At 37.7% G+C, this 16,571-nt stretch overlaps 1 protein-coding gene across 4 annotated transcripts; it reads left to right on the forward strand.

The window, feature by feature from the left end:
* Positions 1-2,079: 2,079 nt before the first annotated feature.
* On the forward strand, positions 2,080-16,553 carry LOC110831383 (uncharacterized). Of its 4 annotated transcripts, none has more exons than XM_087355653.1 (4): positions 2,080-6,366; positions 9,567-9,617; positions 10,918-10,955; positions 15,960-16,553. In XM_087355653.1, exons 1-4 carry the CDS (start codon positions 5,761-5,763, stop codon positions 15,973-15,975), a joined length of 711 nt encoding a protein of 236 aa, XP_087211779.1. In that variant the 5' UTR covers positions 2,080-5,760; the 3' UTR covers positions 15,976-16,553. The 4 variants fall into 4 exon arrangements, with proteins under 4 accessions (XP_087211779.1, XP_087211781.1, XP_021923000.1 ...); XM_022067308.2 differs by having other exon boundaries at positions 2,081-6,366; positions 12,297-16,553; XM_087355655.1 differs by lacking the exon at positions 9,567-9,617.
* Positions 16,554-16,571: the final 18 nt, after the last annotated feature.

Consider the following 16,571-nt stretch of genomic DNA (forward strand, 5'->3'; position numbering starts at 1 on the left):
AATCAATTTATTTGCAGTCTGGACAACAAGGCACTCCCACACGCACATACCGACACTTCTATGTTACGCTTGTTATTAAGAATATTTATACCCTACTCATTTGCATATAGGGACTGTGAGAAAATCTACGGAGAAGGAATTAGGCAGGTGAACTACGTAGCCGCAATGATGTTACTAAAATTAATCTTACAATGTGACTGGATTAATCGGTCTCAGAACATGAACCAGCGGCTGGCTAGTCTGAACACGGTAATAATCTATTGCATTCTATAAAAGCCGGAGAGCTTCTCCACTATTTCAACGACTATTTTTTCACATGGACGTACCTCATTTCAATAAAATTTAAATCAAAGTAGAGGAGAAAAACTCAATTTCGAAGCAGATAACACACAGATCCTTAACAATTACAGATTACAACCTTCGTAATTGTACCGAATGGCTTCAACAAATACAAGGTCCTGAGAATATCAGCTAATGTACATAAGACAGCGAAACTCGTCTACAACGGAAACATGTCTTTATGGAAAGTTTCATCGATCTGAAGTTCTCATGGCGGTCAAGGTATAGAAGTTCTTCCGGGTTGTGACGCCGTTAAGACTTGCAGGTACATACTAACGTTTCGGAAGACAATAGTTGCTTCCACCTTTATTCCTAGAGATGCAGCATGTTTCTCCAAAAAATGTACACACACCTAGAAGTCTCCAAGGCGCAACAGTTCAAACCTGCCTTTAAGTTCACAATTTTGCCTGTAGCCAACATGGTACGGCATTCATTTTACTCTCAAAATAAAGCGAAGACAATCTCCGTAGGTCATTAAAATACATTACGTATGTCACGGTAAGTGGCGAGTTATTACGGGTATGAGAACCGTGATTTTAAATATTTATTTAGACAATCTTTTGCCCTTTAAAAGATTAAACCAGAATATATTCACAAAGGGAGTTTATAGACCCAGAATCACTCCAATAACCAAAGCTATCGGTCTATCTCTACATATAGTGTTTTGGAATGCCTGTGAAGGCATTGGTTACACACGTCGGCAAGTGATGTCCTCGGAAACGGAGATGCCGTAGATAATTACTCACAGGCTTCATAATCCACAGTGATTATGCCTGCGCAGTATAAATCTGATAATATACATTCATAATCCTAATACAATGAGACACTAAACTTCATAGAGCACCAGACTATTTTAATAACTAATTAACTCTCTGGTAAAAGAACGCCAAGCATTACTGGTACTGTCAAAGCCCACATTTGTATATCGTACAGGACCAGTTAATTTCAGATGAGATCCTAACCACCCGTTTCCCTTGCACTGTTTTGCTATGTCGGGCCTTCAGTAACATAAGTGAGAGGTTATTATGACGTTTCATCTACAAGATTTCTGTACGCATTTCTTGTTTCTCCGGTCTGAGCTATTTATCCGTAACATCATAACCTCGTCGATCTAAATTACAGAGTACTAAGTGACTTTTACAGTATTTCTTGATTTGTCGAAAATTTTCAACAATTATTTCAAATCTCTCTCCAAGAGATGCTTGCCAGCCTCGGTGAATGCCACATCCTGTCTCTGAAAGGACTCGGCCTCTATCTCACCCGGTTGCTGACTGCCTCGGTGTCTGCAACAACCGGCCTCTGCAAGACTCGGTGTGTGACCGACCGTGTCTCTGCCCGTCTCGGTCTCTGCCTTACGTGATGTCTGCCGTACACTTCATAGACCATGTGAGACAGATCGCGTTGGTCAGAGACACTACGACAGAAACAGTCCGACAGAGACCGGTTCTGCAAGGCATCAGGTGGGGAGAATTTTGAAATAAATTTTGAAAACATTGAAAATTTTCGAAATATCAAAAAATGCTGGAAATTGTCCGAAAAGCGCACAAAAAGTTTGAAAAATTACACTTACAATTTTGTTTCAAGTATATCAAAAATATTTGGTTTTGTGCGGTTTTCAGACAATTTCCAGCTTTTTTTGTTTTTTGGAAAATTTTGAAATTTTTTTCAAAAAATGGTGGAAAGTATCCAAAAAGCGCACATAACAAAGAAATTTTGAATAATTTCACTTACAAAATTATTTGTCAAATATTTCAAAAATGTTTGGTTTTGTGCGCTTTTCAGACAATTTCCAGCATTTATTGATTTTTTATAATTTTCAAATTTTTCAAAATTCACTACACGGGGTCTCAGCCCAAACCGGTCTCTTTAGGACCCGGTATCTGCACGATCCGGTCTGTATGACCGTGTCTTTGCCGCCTTCAATGACCAGGACCTTAAGGCAATGTCTTACGTGAGTGATAAGAAGCGAGCTGCATAAGCAGCATGGGGTGTCATATGACATAAGGGAATCGCTTGTTGTGTCCTACGTGAGAGACTGCAATAGAAGCACACGGTCTTTCTGCGCATGCACCTTTCCTGTACTGCACAGTCAGAGCTTATCTGCGCATGCGCCTTACTGGCCAGCGCAGCGACCTGCGCGAAAATATCAAAATATTTGATCTCGACTTTGGCCGGCGACTGCTTCGCTGTAACATAGGACAGCGCCACACAAACAGCCAGTTTGATATTTCCGCTTCACCCAAGCAACTCGCACCGCTCGCATTTAATCGCTCACGTAGGACACCGGGTAAGAGTCCGAGTCCGGTAGAGAGCGGGTGAGGCAGATACATGGTTATGGAAATACTAAGTCCCTCAGAGGCCGGGTGTGGCATAGACTGTTTTTGGTGGGGATCGCACAGGGAATATTTTTAAAAAAATATTGAAATTTTTAAAAAAAATCAAAAAATCAAAAATTGCTTGAAATTATCTACAAACAGCACAGAGCCAAATATTTTGAAATATTTGAGAAAAATTAATTTGAAATTCTTCAATTTTTTATTTTTGTCCGACTTTTGGAAAATTTCCAGTATTATGACGGGGGAATGCGGGTGGTAGAATGGGGGCAGGGACGGGGAGACGTGGGTACAAGTGGTGAGAGGCCGAGGGTTCCAGGGGAAGATGGGAAGTGAGGACGATGAGTCGAGGCGACTAGGCGTGGTGACGGATTGACGTGGTGTTGTGTTGATGTGACATGGTGACGTGGGGACGTTGTGATGCGGAGTTGAGTGTTCGTGGAGACGTAGGGAAGTGGCGATGTGGGACGTGGAGACAGGGGGACATGGTGTCTCGTGTACACGGGGAAGCGGGAACTCAAGCACTTATAACGCGTGGAACAAGAGTTGCCTGGACTTGCCGACATGGAGACGCGGAGACGTTGAATGTTCGGACGTGGATACGTGACAGTGTATGGAGTTGGTGACCATAATGATCGTGTTGGTGGCTGTCGAGGTGTTGGTCTTCGTTGTGTTCGTTGTGCCGGTGGTGGTCGTGGTGCTTGTGTTCATGGTGGTGATTGTGATAGTTGTTGTAGTGATGGTTTCTTATTGGTGGTGGTCGTAATGGTGGTAGTAGTGCTGGTCGTGCTGGCGGTGTTTGTCGTGGTAATCGTTGTCGCTGTGGTCGTACTAGTGATGGTTGTCGTATTTGTGGTGGTGGTAATCGTGTTTTTCGTGATGGTGGAGGGATTTTGGTCGTCGTCGTGGTGAAGGTGTGGTTGTTGGTAGCTGTCTTGGTGGTGTTAGTGGTGGTCGTGGTTATGGTGGTGAAGGTGGTTGTGTTATTGTTGGTTATCGTTATGGTCGCATTGGTAGAGGTAGTCATAGTTGTGTTGGTGATGGTCGTATTGGTGGTGGTGGTGGTAATGTTGGTGTTCGATTTATTGTCATAGTGTTGGTAGATGTGGTGGTAGTGATCGTGCTGGTTTTGGTGGTGGTTGTGGTGGTCGTAATGGTAGTGTTGGTCTAGGTGGCGGCGGTTGTGGTGGTCTTATTGGTGTTTGTAGTGGTCGTATTATTTGTGGTGTTGGTGTTCGAGTTGGCGATGGTTGTCGTTGTGGTATTGGTCGTGGTGGCGTTCGTGGTGTTGGTGGTCGAGGTGTTGGTAGTGGTCATGTTGACGGTGGTGGTGGTGGGTGTCGAGGTGGTGGTGCTCGTGGTGGTAGCGGCGGGGTCGGCGGCGGCGGTGGCTCTGATGATGGTGGGAAGTGGGTTCAAGTGTATGTTTAGTGGTCTCTTGGTGCTTTTGTGGGTCGGCTGGGAGTGGTAGGTGAGTTGGTTGGGTCGTTAGTGGGTGAGGCAGTGTTGGGTGGATCGGTGATGGTTGGGGCCGTGGTGAGTCAGTGGTAATGTGTCGGTGTTGGACATGGGGATGGTGCTTGTGTCGTTGGGGTTGGTCGGATGTGCGTGGATGTAGATCTTAATGGGATGGTTGTTAGTGTGAATTAAGTTGGTGAGAGGTGTTTGATGTGAGGTGGTGGGCAGTTGGTAGAGGGTGGGTAGATAGTTACTGTGTTGATGGTGGGTGAATCGTCTTCTGTGGGTAGTTCGGTGTTCAGAGGGTGGTCTGTAGTTGGTTTGTCGGTGGTGGGTGGATGGTATTTGTATTTTCTGAATGGTTTTTATAATACACAGACCTGGAGGCCTCTGTATTGGTATTATAAGAGGCATGTATGGTAGTTCTAAATTGGCTTTATGTTAGGTTTGGATGTCATTAAATGGTCATTACAACAGGCAGGCCTGGAGGCCCGTACACAAGTATGAAATGCCAATCACAACAGGGATATCATAGTTGTAATGTAACTATAGACGAATCCTTTCATTTACCCTAGATCTAGCTACCGTTGGGAAGCTTATTCATCTCTAGGAAAAATGTCTTCAGTTATGGCAATCTACCCCTGTGAACACAGAGCTTCAGCAAGAAGACTTTCAGCATTACATTAAAACGAGAGTAACGAAACAAGTTCAGTCTTTGATTAACTTGAATTGTCTATGTATGGTGGAAATCTACAGATTGCATATTAAGCAATCAGCCCCACTGGGAGGTTGCTGGTCCTGCCCTGAGTTGGGAGAATCGAGTCTACAACCCCCACTGTATTTCTTAAAGATCCATTTTAATAGCGTGTCTTCCTTTCAGGTATATGGATTCGAATTTTGTACATAATTCTCATCTATCCTACATATGCTATAAACTCAACTCATGTCATCCCCACTGATTTTATCGTCTTAATAATAGTCTGTGCAAGTCCATGATCAGAATCTGAGGTGCTAATTAAAATGACATAAACCAATGAAATTATAAACAAAGTCCGTGGAATAGAGTTCTTTTTTGCTCAGTTAGCTAGTCAATAAATTTTCTGTTCAGTATGGAACATAGAGGTTCGTTAACGAGTTCACAAGAACCTGCCACCTGTTCCTACGCCAGATTAATCGAATCCACATCCCGCAATGCATTGACCTATAATCCATTTTAATATTATCCTTCCATCTAAGCCCAGGTCTTCTGAGTGGTCTCTTTCCTTCAGGCTCATTAACTAAAATTTTGTAGTGCACATTTCTCATCTATGGAGCTCGTCACAAAATCAGAAACAACAACCAGAAAAGTTTTGTCACAAAATACAGACGCTAGCATAATTACTTGATAAGACGTACCTCAGCCTCTTCCTACACTTTAAAAATGTATCGCCTTCAATCGTACTTTCAACCCCACCTTTCCCCTACCTATTTGCAATGATGACAGGTTGGGTCACGTAAAGAGAAGCAGAACCTATTGTAAGCACAACTAACACGGAGACACCAATCAATACGTCCTTGCTGAGGCAATCCACCTGTTTGTTCCACGACATTTCTCCCAGTCGATGGTAAGCGGCCTTACCTGAAGGTTGTGATGGGGACAGGAAGCAGCCGCAATCAGGTGACAATCGAGACATTGCTTAGACCAGCCCCTGCAGACGATGATTCTTCGGATGTGGTCGTCACGAGGAAGAGACACCCGCCAATACGACAACCAACCACCGAGAAAACTCTTAAGGAGGCTGGAGCAGAAATGGGAAAACTCCGCCAGGACTTGCATGACGTTACTAGTATCCACAACGACGATGAACTTGAAGATATTCAGGACCTTGAACAGACTTTTGATTCCCTTGGTATTCCTTCAAGTTCTAATTTTATCAGTGATCAAGTTGATCTTAAAATTCCCGACAAACCTTCACACGAACGTGACCTCTCACTGCTGAAAACAAAATGGACTGATTTTGAAGTTGGTGTTCCCGTTTTGCAAAATTCGCCTGAAAGAGATAATTGTACTGAAAACACTGCAACGACCTTTGGGTGGGGCAGTATTAGATCCTCTTCCGGTCCCCAGACACGTTTCGATATTCCACCGTCAGCATTACTAAATAACAACAATAATAACACAAAATCAGCGCCTATGAAGTTCACATGGAGCCCGCCAGAACCCATGAAATCTCCAGACGAATGGATTTATCAGAAGGTGAGACAATGTTTATATATACGCTTTATAATATAACACGAATGTATTAAATTTAAAAAGACTGGGGCAGAATAAATTACGGCTACCCACCTTAATGGACCTTACAAAATTGTTGAGTGAACTATTTCATTAGGCAAATTATTTAATCTTCGCGGTATTAATTGCATAGGACGGAGGCTTGGTGGGCCCCTGAGCCGGTGTGGACGTTGTGGCGATAAACAATTTCTAACATGCCGGGAATCGGACGCTGGTCGTCCAGCCCGTAACATAGCCACTATACTAAGCTATCCCAGCTCTTAAAATTTCTTAAATCAATTAAAGTATAATATATATCAAAACTAAGGGGTCTTGTTCGTGTATGTATTTATGTGTGTAGTGTTGACATGTATAGAAAAGGCCATGCGATGTGCGATCCACTGTCCAAGCAGTCCTATCAAATGTCTAAATATTCACCCTTTCATAAGTAATTCTCAATCGTAACAGGCCAGAGTACCTACACTGTGACAACCGAATTCTCATTAGTCTGCAACACATCAAAATTAAGGACACAACATATCGATTTCTAAAGGTCTGTGACAATGGCTAATTCATGACAAAATCAGTATCTTTGACAATGTATACTGCCTGAGGTATATTTGAGAAACCCGACGTTTCGAGAGCTGGATCTACTCCCGTCTTCAGGTAATTGATTGATATTATGCTGACACCTATAAGGTACAGTGGTTAGGTTAGGATTCCTACGGTTTCAATTTCGAACCCGACCGTTACTGATACAAAAGAAAATGTCAGTATGACAACCAATCAACTGAAGACGTTAGCAGAGCCAACGTCGCGTTTCTCAAATATACCTCAGACAATGAACAGTGTCCAACACTTTGTTCATATATATATATATATATATATATATATATATATATTTTCTGTAGTACCCTGAAAAAAGTCATGAACTTGATATTACAGGTTATCTGACTTTCGTGTTGCATAAGTACGTCACAACCTTTGAGCGGAGTAAACTATCATGAAATGTTTAAGCTTAAGGGCTGCACGCATGCACCCTCTTCATATATTCACACGCTACTCGTAGATCAATACAGCATAATCGATATTCTTAAAATGTTACCCGTTAAAAATATATCCTCTTTAATAATGTAACAATACAGTACTTAAGCCGTTACCCAAAACAGCCTGCCTAATGTATCCTGTACAATGTAAAATGTTATTAGCTACGTTCAGTGTACATATTTTAAAATAGCACGAAATATTATAGTGTTTCTCAGGTCACGTGAAAAAACTTTCCCAACTTCGTATAATATAAAACGTCATCCAATAGGGTAAATTTGCTTCGGAAGGATGAGAAAGGAAATAAGTGTTGCCTATATTAAGACACTAATTGAATTTCTAAAAACTTCTGTCAGTATAGCTAGTCAGGCCGAGAATCGAACCAGGACCGGCGATATTATAGTTGTAACGCAGTTTCGACTTGGATGTGGGTGTCGACGTATGGTGTCCAACCCAGAAGACCACCACGGACGTCTTCATCGCCATGAGAAAGCATCTTCCGATCAACTTTAATAGTTCATGATTAATTTCTATCATTGTCTTTCATCGCCATAAACTATGTAAGGACACTTTGGACCAGAGTCGTAATAATAATGTCAGAAAACCTACTTCATAAGCGGGAAGTCATCGGTTCCAACTTCAGACTGAAGCCCCACTAATCTCAGACCTCTTTTTTGAATTTTTCTAGGCAAATTCTGGGAAAGGGAAGTAGGTAATTATTACTTCTCATTCCTTCCCATTTTTACAGTTATAATTTCATTGGACTCCTAAGAAACAACGAACAATGCAATAATAATCACCCACATTCAGTAAATAAGAAATATGAAGCTTTGACGGGAGACTGGTAGAGATTTTTAAAATTATTTTCGTTAGTAAAAAGAGTAAAGCAAAGCTATCCAACTACACGCCATGTAGGCGCTTGGGGGGAGTGGCAGTATAGCTCCTACTAATTTTTAACATCGGCTCTAGGTAGGGGTGTGTGGTTAGCGTCACGCCTCGGCCGCGATTTACTCTCGGGAAAGGAGGCTGGGTGGGGCCCAAGAGCCGGTCTGGACGCAGAGACTAGAGGAAAAATCATCTGCCCCAGTTCGAGATCGAACCCCGGTTGTCCAGTCCGTAGTCAATAACAATACTGACTGAGCTACCAGGCTGGCATTTTCGTTAGTAGGCCCACTTAAATAATTTGCCGGGAATATTGCTTTAAACCGGACACGTTCCTCTCATCCTTTGCAAGCGACTATCTTCATTCACTGTTTCCAGTTCGATTACACATTAAGTCTGTAGTAGTTATAGATTGCATGGGGAAGTGAGAAATAAGCACAAAATTTTGGTCAGAGGAGCTTAGAGTAAGAAATGGGTTTTGAGAGCTTGGCACAATGTGAGAGGTTAATATTAAAACTGCCCTTACTGAAGAGGCGTCTAAGGTCGTGGACTGGATTCATGTGGTTCAGAATATGGTCTTTTCGTTCCTTAAAAATAGGGAATTTCTAGACAGGTTGAGTAATTAGTTCTCTTTATCAAGACTGCACAATGAATGAAATGTTAATTAATAGAGCTCAGCAAATGAATTAAAACAATCAGTTTTGTGACACTTCAGGACTTTGGTCTGAAGACCTTTGAACTGAATCAAGCACCAGACTTTCCATTTATTAAATCAGATTCTTGCTACGGATAAATTGCATATTCAGTGAAGAGACAGAAATTTCCTGACCTTGCTCAGAAATCAATGCTTTGAAGGTTTTTACTGTATCCACCGTGGAATCAATAGAAGTGAACAACAGTCCTTTGCAGTACTTGGCATATCTGATTAAAGGAATTTCCCCACTGTACTTCTCAGACACTATAAGGGGAAACTATATTACAGACTGATGATATCTGTAGTTAACAAAATATTACACATAAAATGAAGTCTCCTCTTGAACAATATTTGTCCCAATGGTTAATAAAAATTATTGCAGGCCAATTCTATCACATGTAAGTGGGCCAAATTGCATAGTAGGAAAAGTGGTATTACAGCCTCTTTTAAGATCTTACAGTCTCACAGCAGTGAAGATGATGTTGCTCTTCTGGATTCTGATGTTATGTTGTAAGCATCAATTATTACAGTTTTAATTACACTGAATGCATTTTCCCCTTTTTAGAGCATCGTTGATGGATTTGATCCTGATAAATTTCGGAGAGCCAATAAGAAGGTACGCATACTGTCACCTTTCTAGAGCACTTCACCTCATAACTTTGTAATATTCTGTTATTTTAACTGACAGAATTTACAACCATAAATGTCCAAAATGTCTGACACATGTTATATCATCTACACATGGTAGAAGTGTAATCAGTAATGCAATCCAAGAGAAAATCAGTATGTATTTATGTAATTCACATTATTATTCGGTTCCCTCCCTCTTATTTCTCATCCAATAGATTCCACTTTTGATTTTGTATATGGATGCCAGATATAATTAATGAGACATTAACTGTGTTTCCTGTCCCTTCAGACACATGGCACAGTACCTTAAAATATGACTTGCTTTTATATCCACCAGAAATCAACATTAAAATCAGTTTTCAACTCAACAAATGCATGTGTGAAGCTAAGAAATAAGATCACCTGACCCTACAGATATGCACAATATCCACTTAATATTCAAAGGGCCAGTAAGTCACTCCAATGTCTATAACAATGAAAACTTGCATTATATTTTAAAAAATTATTTCACTTTTCACCAACTACCTGATTCTATTCAATGTTGTAAGAAACAACTGAAGTATGATCTTGGTTTCTTGTTTTGTGGTGTCATTGGTTTTACATATGATAGTATTGCTACAAAAATGAATGCCAGAATAATTACTATTTTTAATTAATCTGCAGACTTTATGTAAAGCTGTGATGTTAAATTGTAATTTGTTTCATGTGTATATTAAATAAAGAATGTAGATCGTAGGTGCCTAGTAACAAAGTACCAAGAAGGATATTTGTCACAGAAGAGACAAAGAAGCAATGGAATGAAAGAAAAATTAGTCATGACATTCGTTAAGTTGTGTTCATCACATAAATCACCAAGGATGTGATAAGAGGCATTGTGGCACATACTGGGAGAATGTAGTAGATTGGTTGGAAAACCTAAGGGGAAGAGACGTGCACAGACAGGAAAATAATATTAAAATGCAGTTGACAGATGTTGAAAAAAGAAGGGAGGAAGCAGTTAAGAGTTATCACATATTCATTAAACATTCTCTCTAAATGTTCTGGCAGCATGCATGCAGAAGACATCTTGCAATGTTGGTCTTCTAGATTTTAACACCATGTGGACAACCTAGAAGATCAACATCTTCACTGCTGTAAGAACCTTGAATCTCACAATAACTTGCACTTCCCCTTACTAGGGTAACTGTTGTTTCAGTCATTATGAATGCATCTATTTAAAGAAGAAAGCACTAGTAATGGTGACTGCAGAAATAGAGATACTTTATCTTATTACACATTCATTTCAGGATGCACTGAATGAGGGAAAAGAATCATCTAGTTCAAAGTAAGTATGACTCATGTAAATAATGGTACAAGAAAAACTTAAACATGGAGAAAAAAATTGTCTTTACAAATACTGATACAAAGGAAATAAGTTAAATTATGTGGTTCAGGTTCATGTCCTATGACAGATTTGGTGTTAGGTGTATTAAAAATCTTTGGTACCTATTAGCAGATAGGTGGTTAATGGTTCACTGTGTCTGTCTGTATGCATGTTTAAATTCAAGAGACAATACAGCTAGCATGTGAGATAAATTCCATTTTGTTATTATAAAGTTTCAAAGTTTGTCTGTCTAATAGGTTATACAAGCCATGTTAACATACAGTACATAATTCATGTATCGAATAGTTTGTAATATACAAATAAAGAAGTCAAAGTCCTCTATTTTAAACTATGCTATCCTCTGAACATTTGGCAACTTTATCTTACCTTGCTTGAGCAAAGGGTTTTGGGCTTTCACTAAGTATATCAAAGATTCTCATTCCTGCCCAGCGGTTATGATAAAATTAGACCTTTCATGTAACAAGTAATAGTGACTCTTTCCCCATGGGTAAAGTGGCTAGATCATGAAGCTGACTACTTCATTCATCTAGTAGTGAAGTTATGGACAACAGCATAACCTTTTATCACACTTTGTTTACATGTCTTTCCTCCTTCCATTACTTTATCTGATCATTCTTCCATATTAAATTCATCTGACTTCCCCTTCAGATATTAACACAAAATGTTCCTGTGGAATAACCAATTATTTTATTTTATTTTACACTGCTCTAATGGCTGCCAACATTATTTCTTTCTCTCCCATATCATATCAGTAAAATAATGAATATGTAACCCTAAAAGAGTATATTTCAATATACAAATAAGAGAAGCATAATCAAGTGATGAACTGTTGGTTGGTTCACCTACTATCCCACATGTGTTTAGATTGTGAGATTGTGTATGTGGGTATATGTACTTAATTTCTATAAAATGACTGTTATAGCTAGACCAGAAGATGTTTTCTATTTTTCACATGATGTGACACTTGGATTCACCCATGATGACAATCTGTTTAGTAGTGGACAAAGTTTTGTTACAAAAATATTTACTGTTCACAAAATTTCCCTCCTCTTTCATATAACTTCTGTTGCATGTGACCTGATCCATAAATGTTAATGCAAAATGGAAATTGGCCTACTTCTCATTAATTAACATCAGAGAATAATAACATCAATTTCATTCAATTCAGACAGAAATAATAGGGAGTATGCGTGAGTACCTTATTTCTGTTAAGAGTTCAACAGTTTCCCACTCTCACTTCAACTAAAATTGATGGTATTTATACAATTTTAACATGTTTAGGACAGAAGATATTGTCATGTTACATCCACATAGTGTTCCAGACTATGACCTCTCAGAACAACAGATCTTGGACAGCATTGAGAAGGAGTTTGTGTCCTGACAAGAAATATAAAATTCCACTACTCCAACTATCAAAAAGAGTATACAACCAGTAAAAGACACAAAAAAACTTCCATCAGAATTGAATTTCAACTGACACATTATTAACTACAGAACAATGATCTACATTTGTTCTTAGAGGCTGGAAATTAAACATTCCAGACTTTCATGAGATACTTCTGGGAAAATTTATTGATACATTAATCACTAGTCCTTATGGATGATGACTTCCAAAATAAATAGTCTTCAAAAAAATTTCTGCTTTAAACACCCAATTACAGACCACTTATAAACTAGATAATACTTTTGTAATACATATTTTAACATTGTGTTGTAAGTGAGAGGTAAACCAGCTGCATAATTTTCCTGAAATTTGGTCCATAGTGGGTAGCCATTCCTAACCTTTCATGTTCACTGGAAAACACAAATCCCATTTCAATTTTCCTACAATACACAACCTACAGGAAAAGCATGTTCATTTAATTTTGAGACTATGTATGTGTAACAATTTACAGATTTTCATATTCTGGAAAGAATAATAAATAAAGGTTAAATAAATTCTATGAATAATGCATGCTGTGAGTATTTTGTCACAAAGTGTGTAAACTGACTCACTTCCACATACCAAACAATAGTTACATCTACATGCATTGTGAAAATGCATGCAGCAAATACCATGTAGGATTTATAATTTCCACAGTGGCGAGTCTGAAGATGGCTGTCTTCTGGGTTATTGTACCATGTAGTTTGGTAGAAGTTTACCGATGTTTCAGAGATCCTTGCTACCTCCATCATCATCATTGCCCTGATGATGGAGGCAGCAATGACCTCTGAAACATCGGTAAACTTTTACCAAACTGCATGCCACAACAACCCAGAAGACAGCCATCTTCAACAAATACCATGTTATAGTATGCAAGATAAGATCAAAATCAGTGACTGACTACTGCACATTGTCATCTCATGCAAATTCCCTTATTATCATCATTATCATAGTTATTCATAAAATATTATTCGGATGATTAAATCAAGGAGGATGAGATGGATGGAGTAGGGGAGAGATGACAAATGCATGTAAAGTTTGGTTGCAAATGAACAGACCAGGTCTAGATTGAAGGATATTACTACAATGTGCCCTAAGAATGAGGGTATGGAGGTTTGGATTGGACTCATATGGCTCAGGATATGATTTTGATGTTCCATCTCCTTTACAAAACAGTAGAAATATATAGTCTGAATTACATGTGGATGAGCCAATCCAGACAATATTATTATACTTCATGTTCTGGATGCATGCAATAATTCCACCAACACATAAACCTACTTCACTGCTCTAACACTTTGTTAAAGTATACTGTTGTTTACAACAGCATCAATCAATTATAACTCTACTACACTTCAGACAATGTACTTCACTGACAATTTAGGAAGCAAGCACAGTTAATATATTTAAAATGTACATGTCAGTAAAACATAGTTTTGTCATCTCACCAGAGATTTTCTATTTTAAGTGAGGTACATTGTACTGTACCATGGTTTGAGCATAAGCTATGCACAGAATATTTTAACACTAACAAAAATGTGCAAAAGTCTGAAAAACTGTTCTTTGGACTCAGTTCTGAAGTATAACTACATACACCAATAACTTTTGTTTTATCTACAAACACTTCACACACACAAACACATATAATTATATGAGGAACCATCAATTCTACGAAGAATAATATGTATATTGTAGAAATTATTAAAAACTAGAACTAATGAATTGTATGTCTAAATATTGTAATCTTCCATTGATGTGTGAATGTCTCTCTGAGACTGCATAAATGAATGCTTATTAGAAATAAATATGAACTAATTTCATACAAAGGAACATATAGAAAGGTTCACTACCTTACTAATTTATATTTTCCCAGGAGAAAGTGAAAGAAGATTTGGAAGTTTATATGACTTGATCAGTATGAATTCTAAATCTTATACTACCTGAATAAGAAATTATTTTTAAGTAATACATGTTATAATTCAAAATATGTGTTTGGAGTTTCTATTGCAAGAAAATATTTGGAATATTTCTAATAAAATAATGCTCAGAAACAATGGTTGGTTTTAGGTCAATAATATTAAGCATTTTAGGGTTTATATGGGCTACTTTTCATAAGATATTTTACTCTTTCTTAATTCCCAAGATACATGCAATTCACACACATTTTTAATGGAAATCTAGGTAGCAAATGTGGTATTAATGTTAAAATTGGTTAATTTGTATTACTTTCAAGAATATTTTAAAAGTGGGTGTTATTTTTATATTCAAAGCTTAAATTTACATCAAGCAGGGGCAGAAGATGCTGTTTCATTTTTAAAATCTGTATTTCCTGGTCTTAATATTATTCCAACCACTGAAACTGAGATGAAAAGTGTAATACAGTCCCTCAAATCAAAAAACTCATCGGGTTATGATGAAATAACAAGTACAATTTTGAAAGGTTGTTCAGCTTTAATTAGTCATCCATTAAGCCACATTTGTAATCACTCATTATACAAAGGCATTTTCCCAGACCGCCTTAAAATATCAATACTAAGACCGCTGTACAAGAAAGGTGACAAAACTAGTATGACAAATTACATGCCAATTTCACTGTTAACTACTTTTTCTAAAGTACTTGGGAAGATTATGTACAATAGATTAAGTCATCATATACATACTAACAACATACTGGTCCCAGAACAATTTGGCTTCAGGAAAGGTGTATCCACTGTAATGCAGCATTCAAACTAACAGACAATGTGCTACAATCTATTCCCCAAAAAATGCATGTTATGCAGTTAGATCTCTGCTGCATGTCAGCAACACTGACACACTCAAATCAGTATATTTTGCCTATTTTCACTTTATAATGAAGTATGGAATAATTTTTTGGGGTAATGCATCAAGCAGCAAAAAGATATTCACTTTACAAAAGAAAATTGTTAGATTAATGGCTGGTGTCAAACCTAGAAATTCATCATAGACCAGGTGTCAAACTCTCATGCTTTCAGAAGAGTGCTTATTATGCAGGTATCAAAATTTTCAACAGTGTACCATTAAGTCTCACAAGTCTTGTAAATTACAAGGCACAATTTAATGTAGCATTAAAAAGATACTTAATTACACACTCCTTTTACTCTGTCGATGAATTTCTATTCTTTACAAATAAGTGATATTTTATCTTCTGCATGTAATGAGTAGATTTATTTGTAACTTATTGCTTTAGGTGAATCCTTTGTTTGTATTATGTGAAATTTATATAATAGAATGAATTGTACTTTATAATATGTATTGTATTATTATGACTTTTTACACAACCTATTGTCATCTGACTAACTTATGGATCCATGGAATGTAATAAAGATTATAAATATTATAAATATGATGTATCCGCATATTGAACAAAACACACGTAGAAATGAGCTTTGGCATACAACACTGGAAAATGTTTGCCTAATACACAATAATTTTCCACATTTGACATCTCTGAAGATACAAGCAGATAATTTGGTCACACCTTTGATGCCTATATGTTGCAGAGTTAATGGTTCCTAGCCGTTCAGCCAATTAAATTCTACCAGAAAATCCAAGGAAACAAAATGCCAGTTCTTTTAACATTCATTACCTAGATTTATTTAGTATGTTATTCCATTTTGAGTGCCAATGATTCACAAGGAGATAAATGTCTCTGAAAGTAGTGTTAATTTGATTGATTTCTAACAGCTTGTAACTGTCTATACAGAAGGTGGAAAACTAGTATGTGGACATTTGGTGGAAAATAAAATTGATTTTATAAGGCATGATCTCTACACACACATAAAATGTCTGAATAATTATTAAAAATGAATATTGCCATTTTATAATAATTCTCTATGTTTTATATACCACAGCTTTTGTATCAAAATTTGTAAAGGAAAATGAGTCTACTGACAAGTGTGACTGAAATTAAATTGCCTTATTTACAGGCAAAAAAGGAGAATTGTTCTGAATGACAGTTAAATTTAAATTATGCTTATTGCTGTTAAAATATGTTGCTTATATATGTGATACTAAATATATTTCATTACATTAGATTAATGTTAAAGTTACAGTTGTAATGTTTAATATTTTAAATAAATAAAACTGTATTTTAATGCTGCCTTGCAAATATA

This window comes from Zootermopsis nevadensis, unplaced genomic scaffold, assembly GCF_977971745.1.
Source record: "Zootermopsis nevadensis isolate Lab colony 2312 unplaced genomic scaffold, Znev_1.0 Znev_ptg000025l, whole genome shotgun sequence".
Lineage (NCBI taxonomy): Eukaryota > Metazoa > Arthropoda > Insecta > Blattodea > Termopsidae > Zootermopsis > Zootermopsis nevadensis.

Excerpts from the sequence above, each read along its gene's own strand:
- LOC110831383 (XM_022067308.2), top strand. The coding sequence starts at position 5,761 with ATGGGGACAGGAAGCAGCCGCAATCAGGTGACAATCGAGACATTGCTT. Across the intron at positions 9,618-10,917 it reads TTCGGAGAGCCAATAAGAAG|GATGCACTGAATGAGGGAAA; the intron begins GTACGCATACTG and ends CATTCATTTCAG. Across the intron at positions 10,956-12,296 it reads AAAGAATCATCTAGTTCAAA|GACAGAAGATATTGTCATGT; the intron begins GTAAGTATGACT and ends TAACATGTTTAG.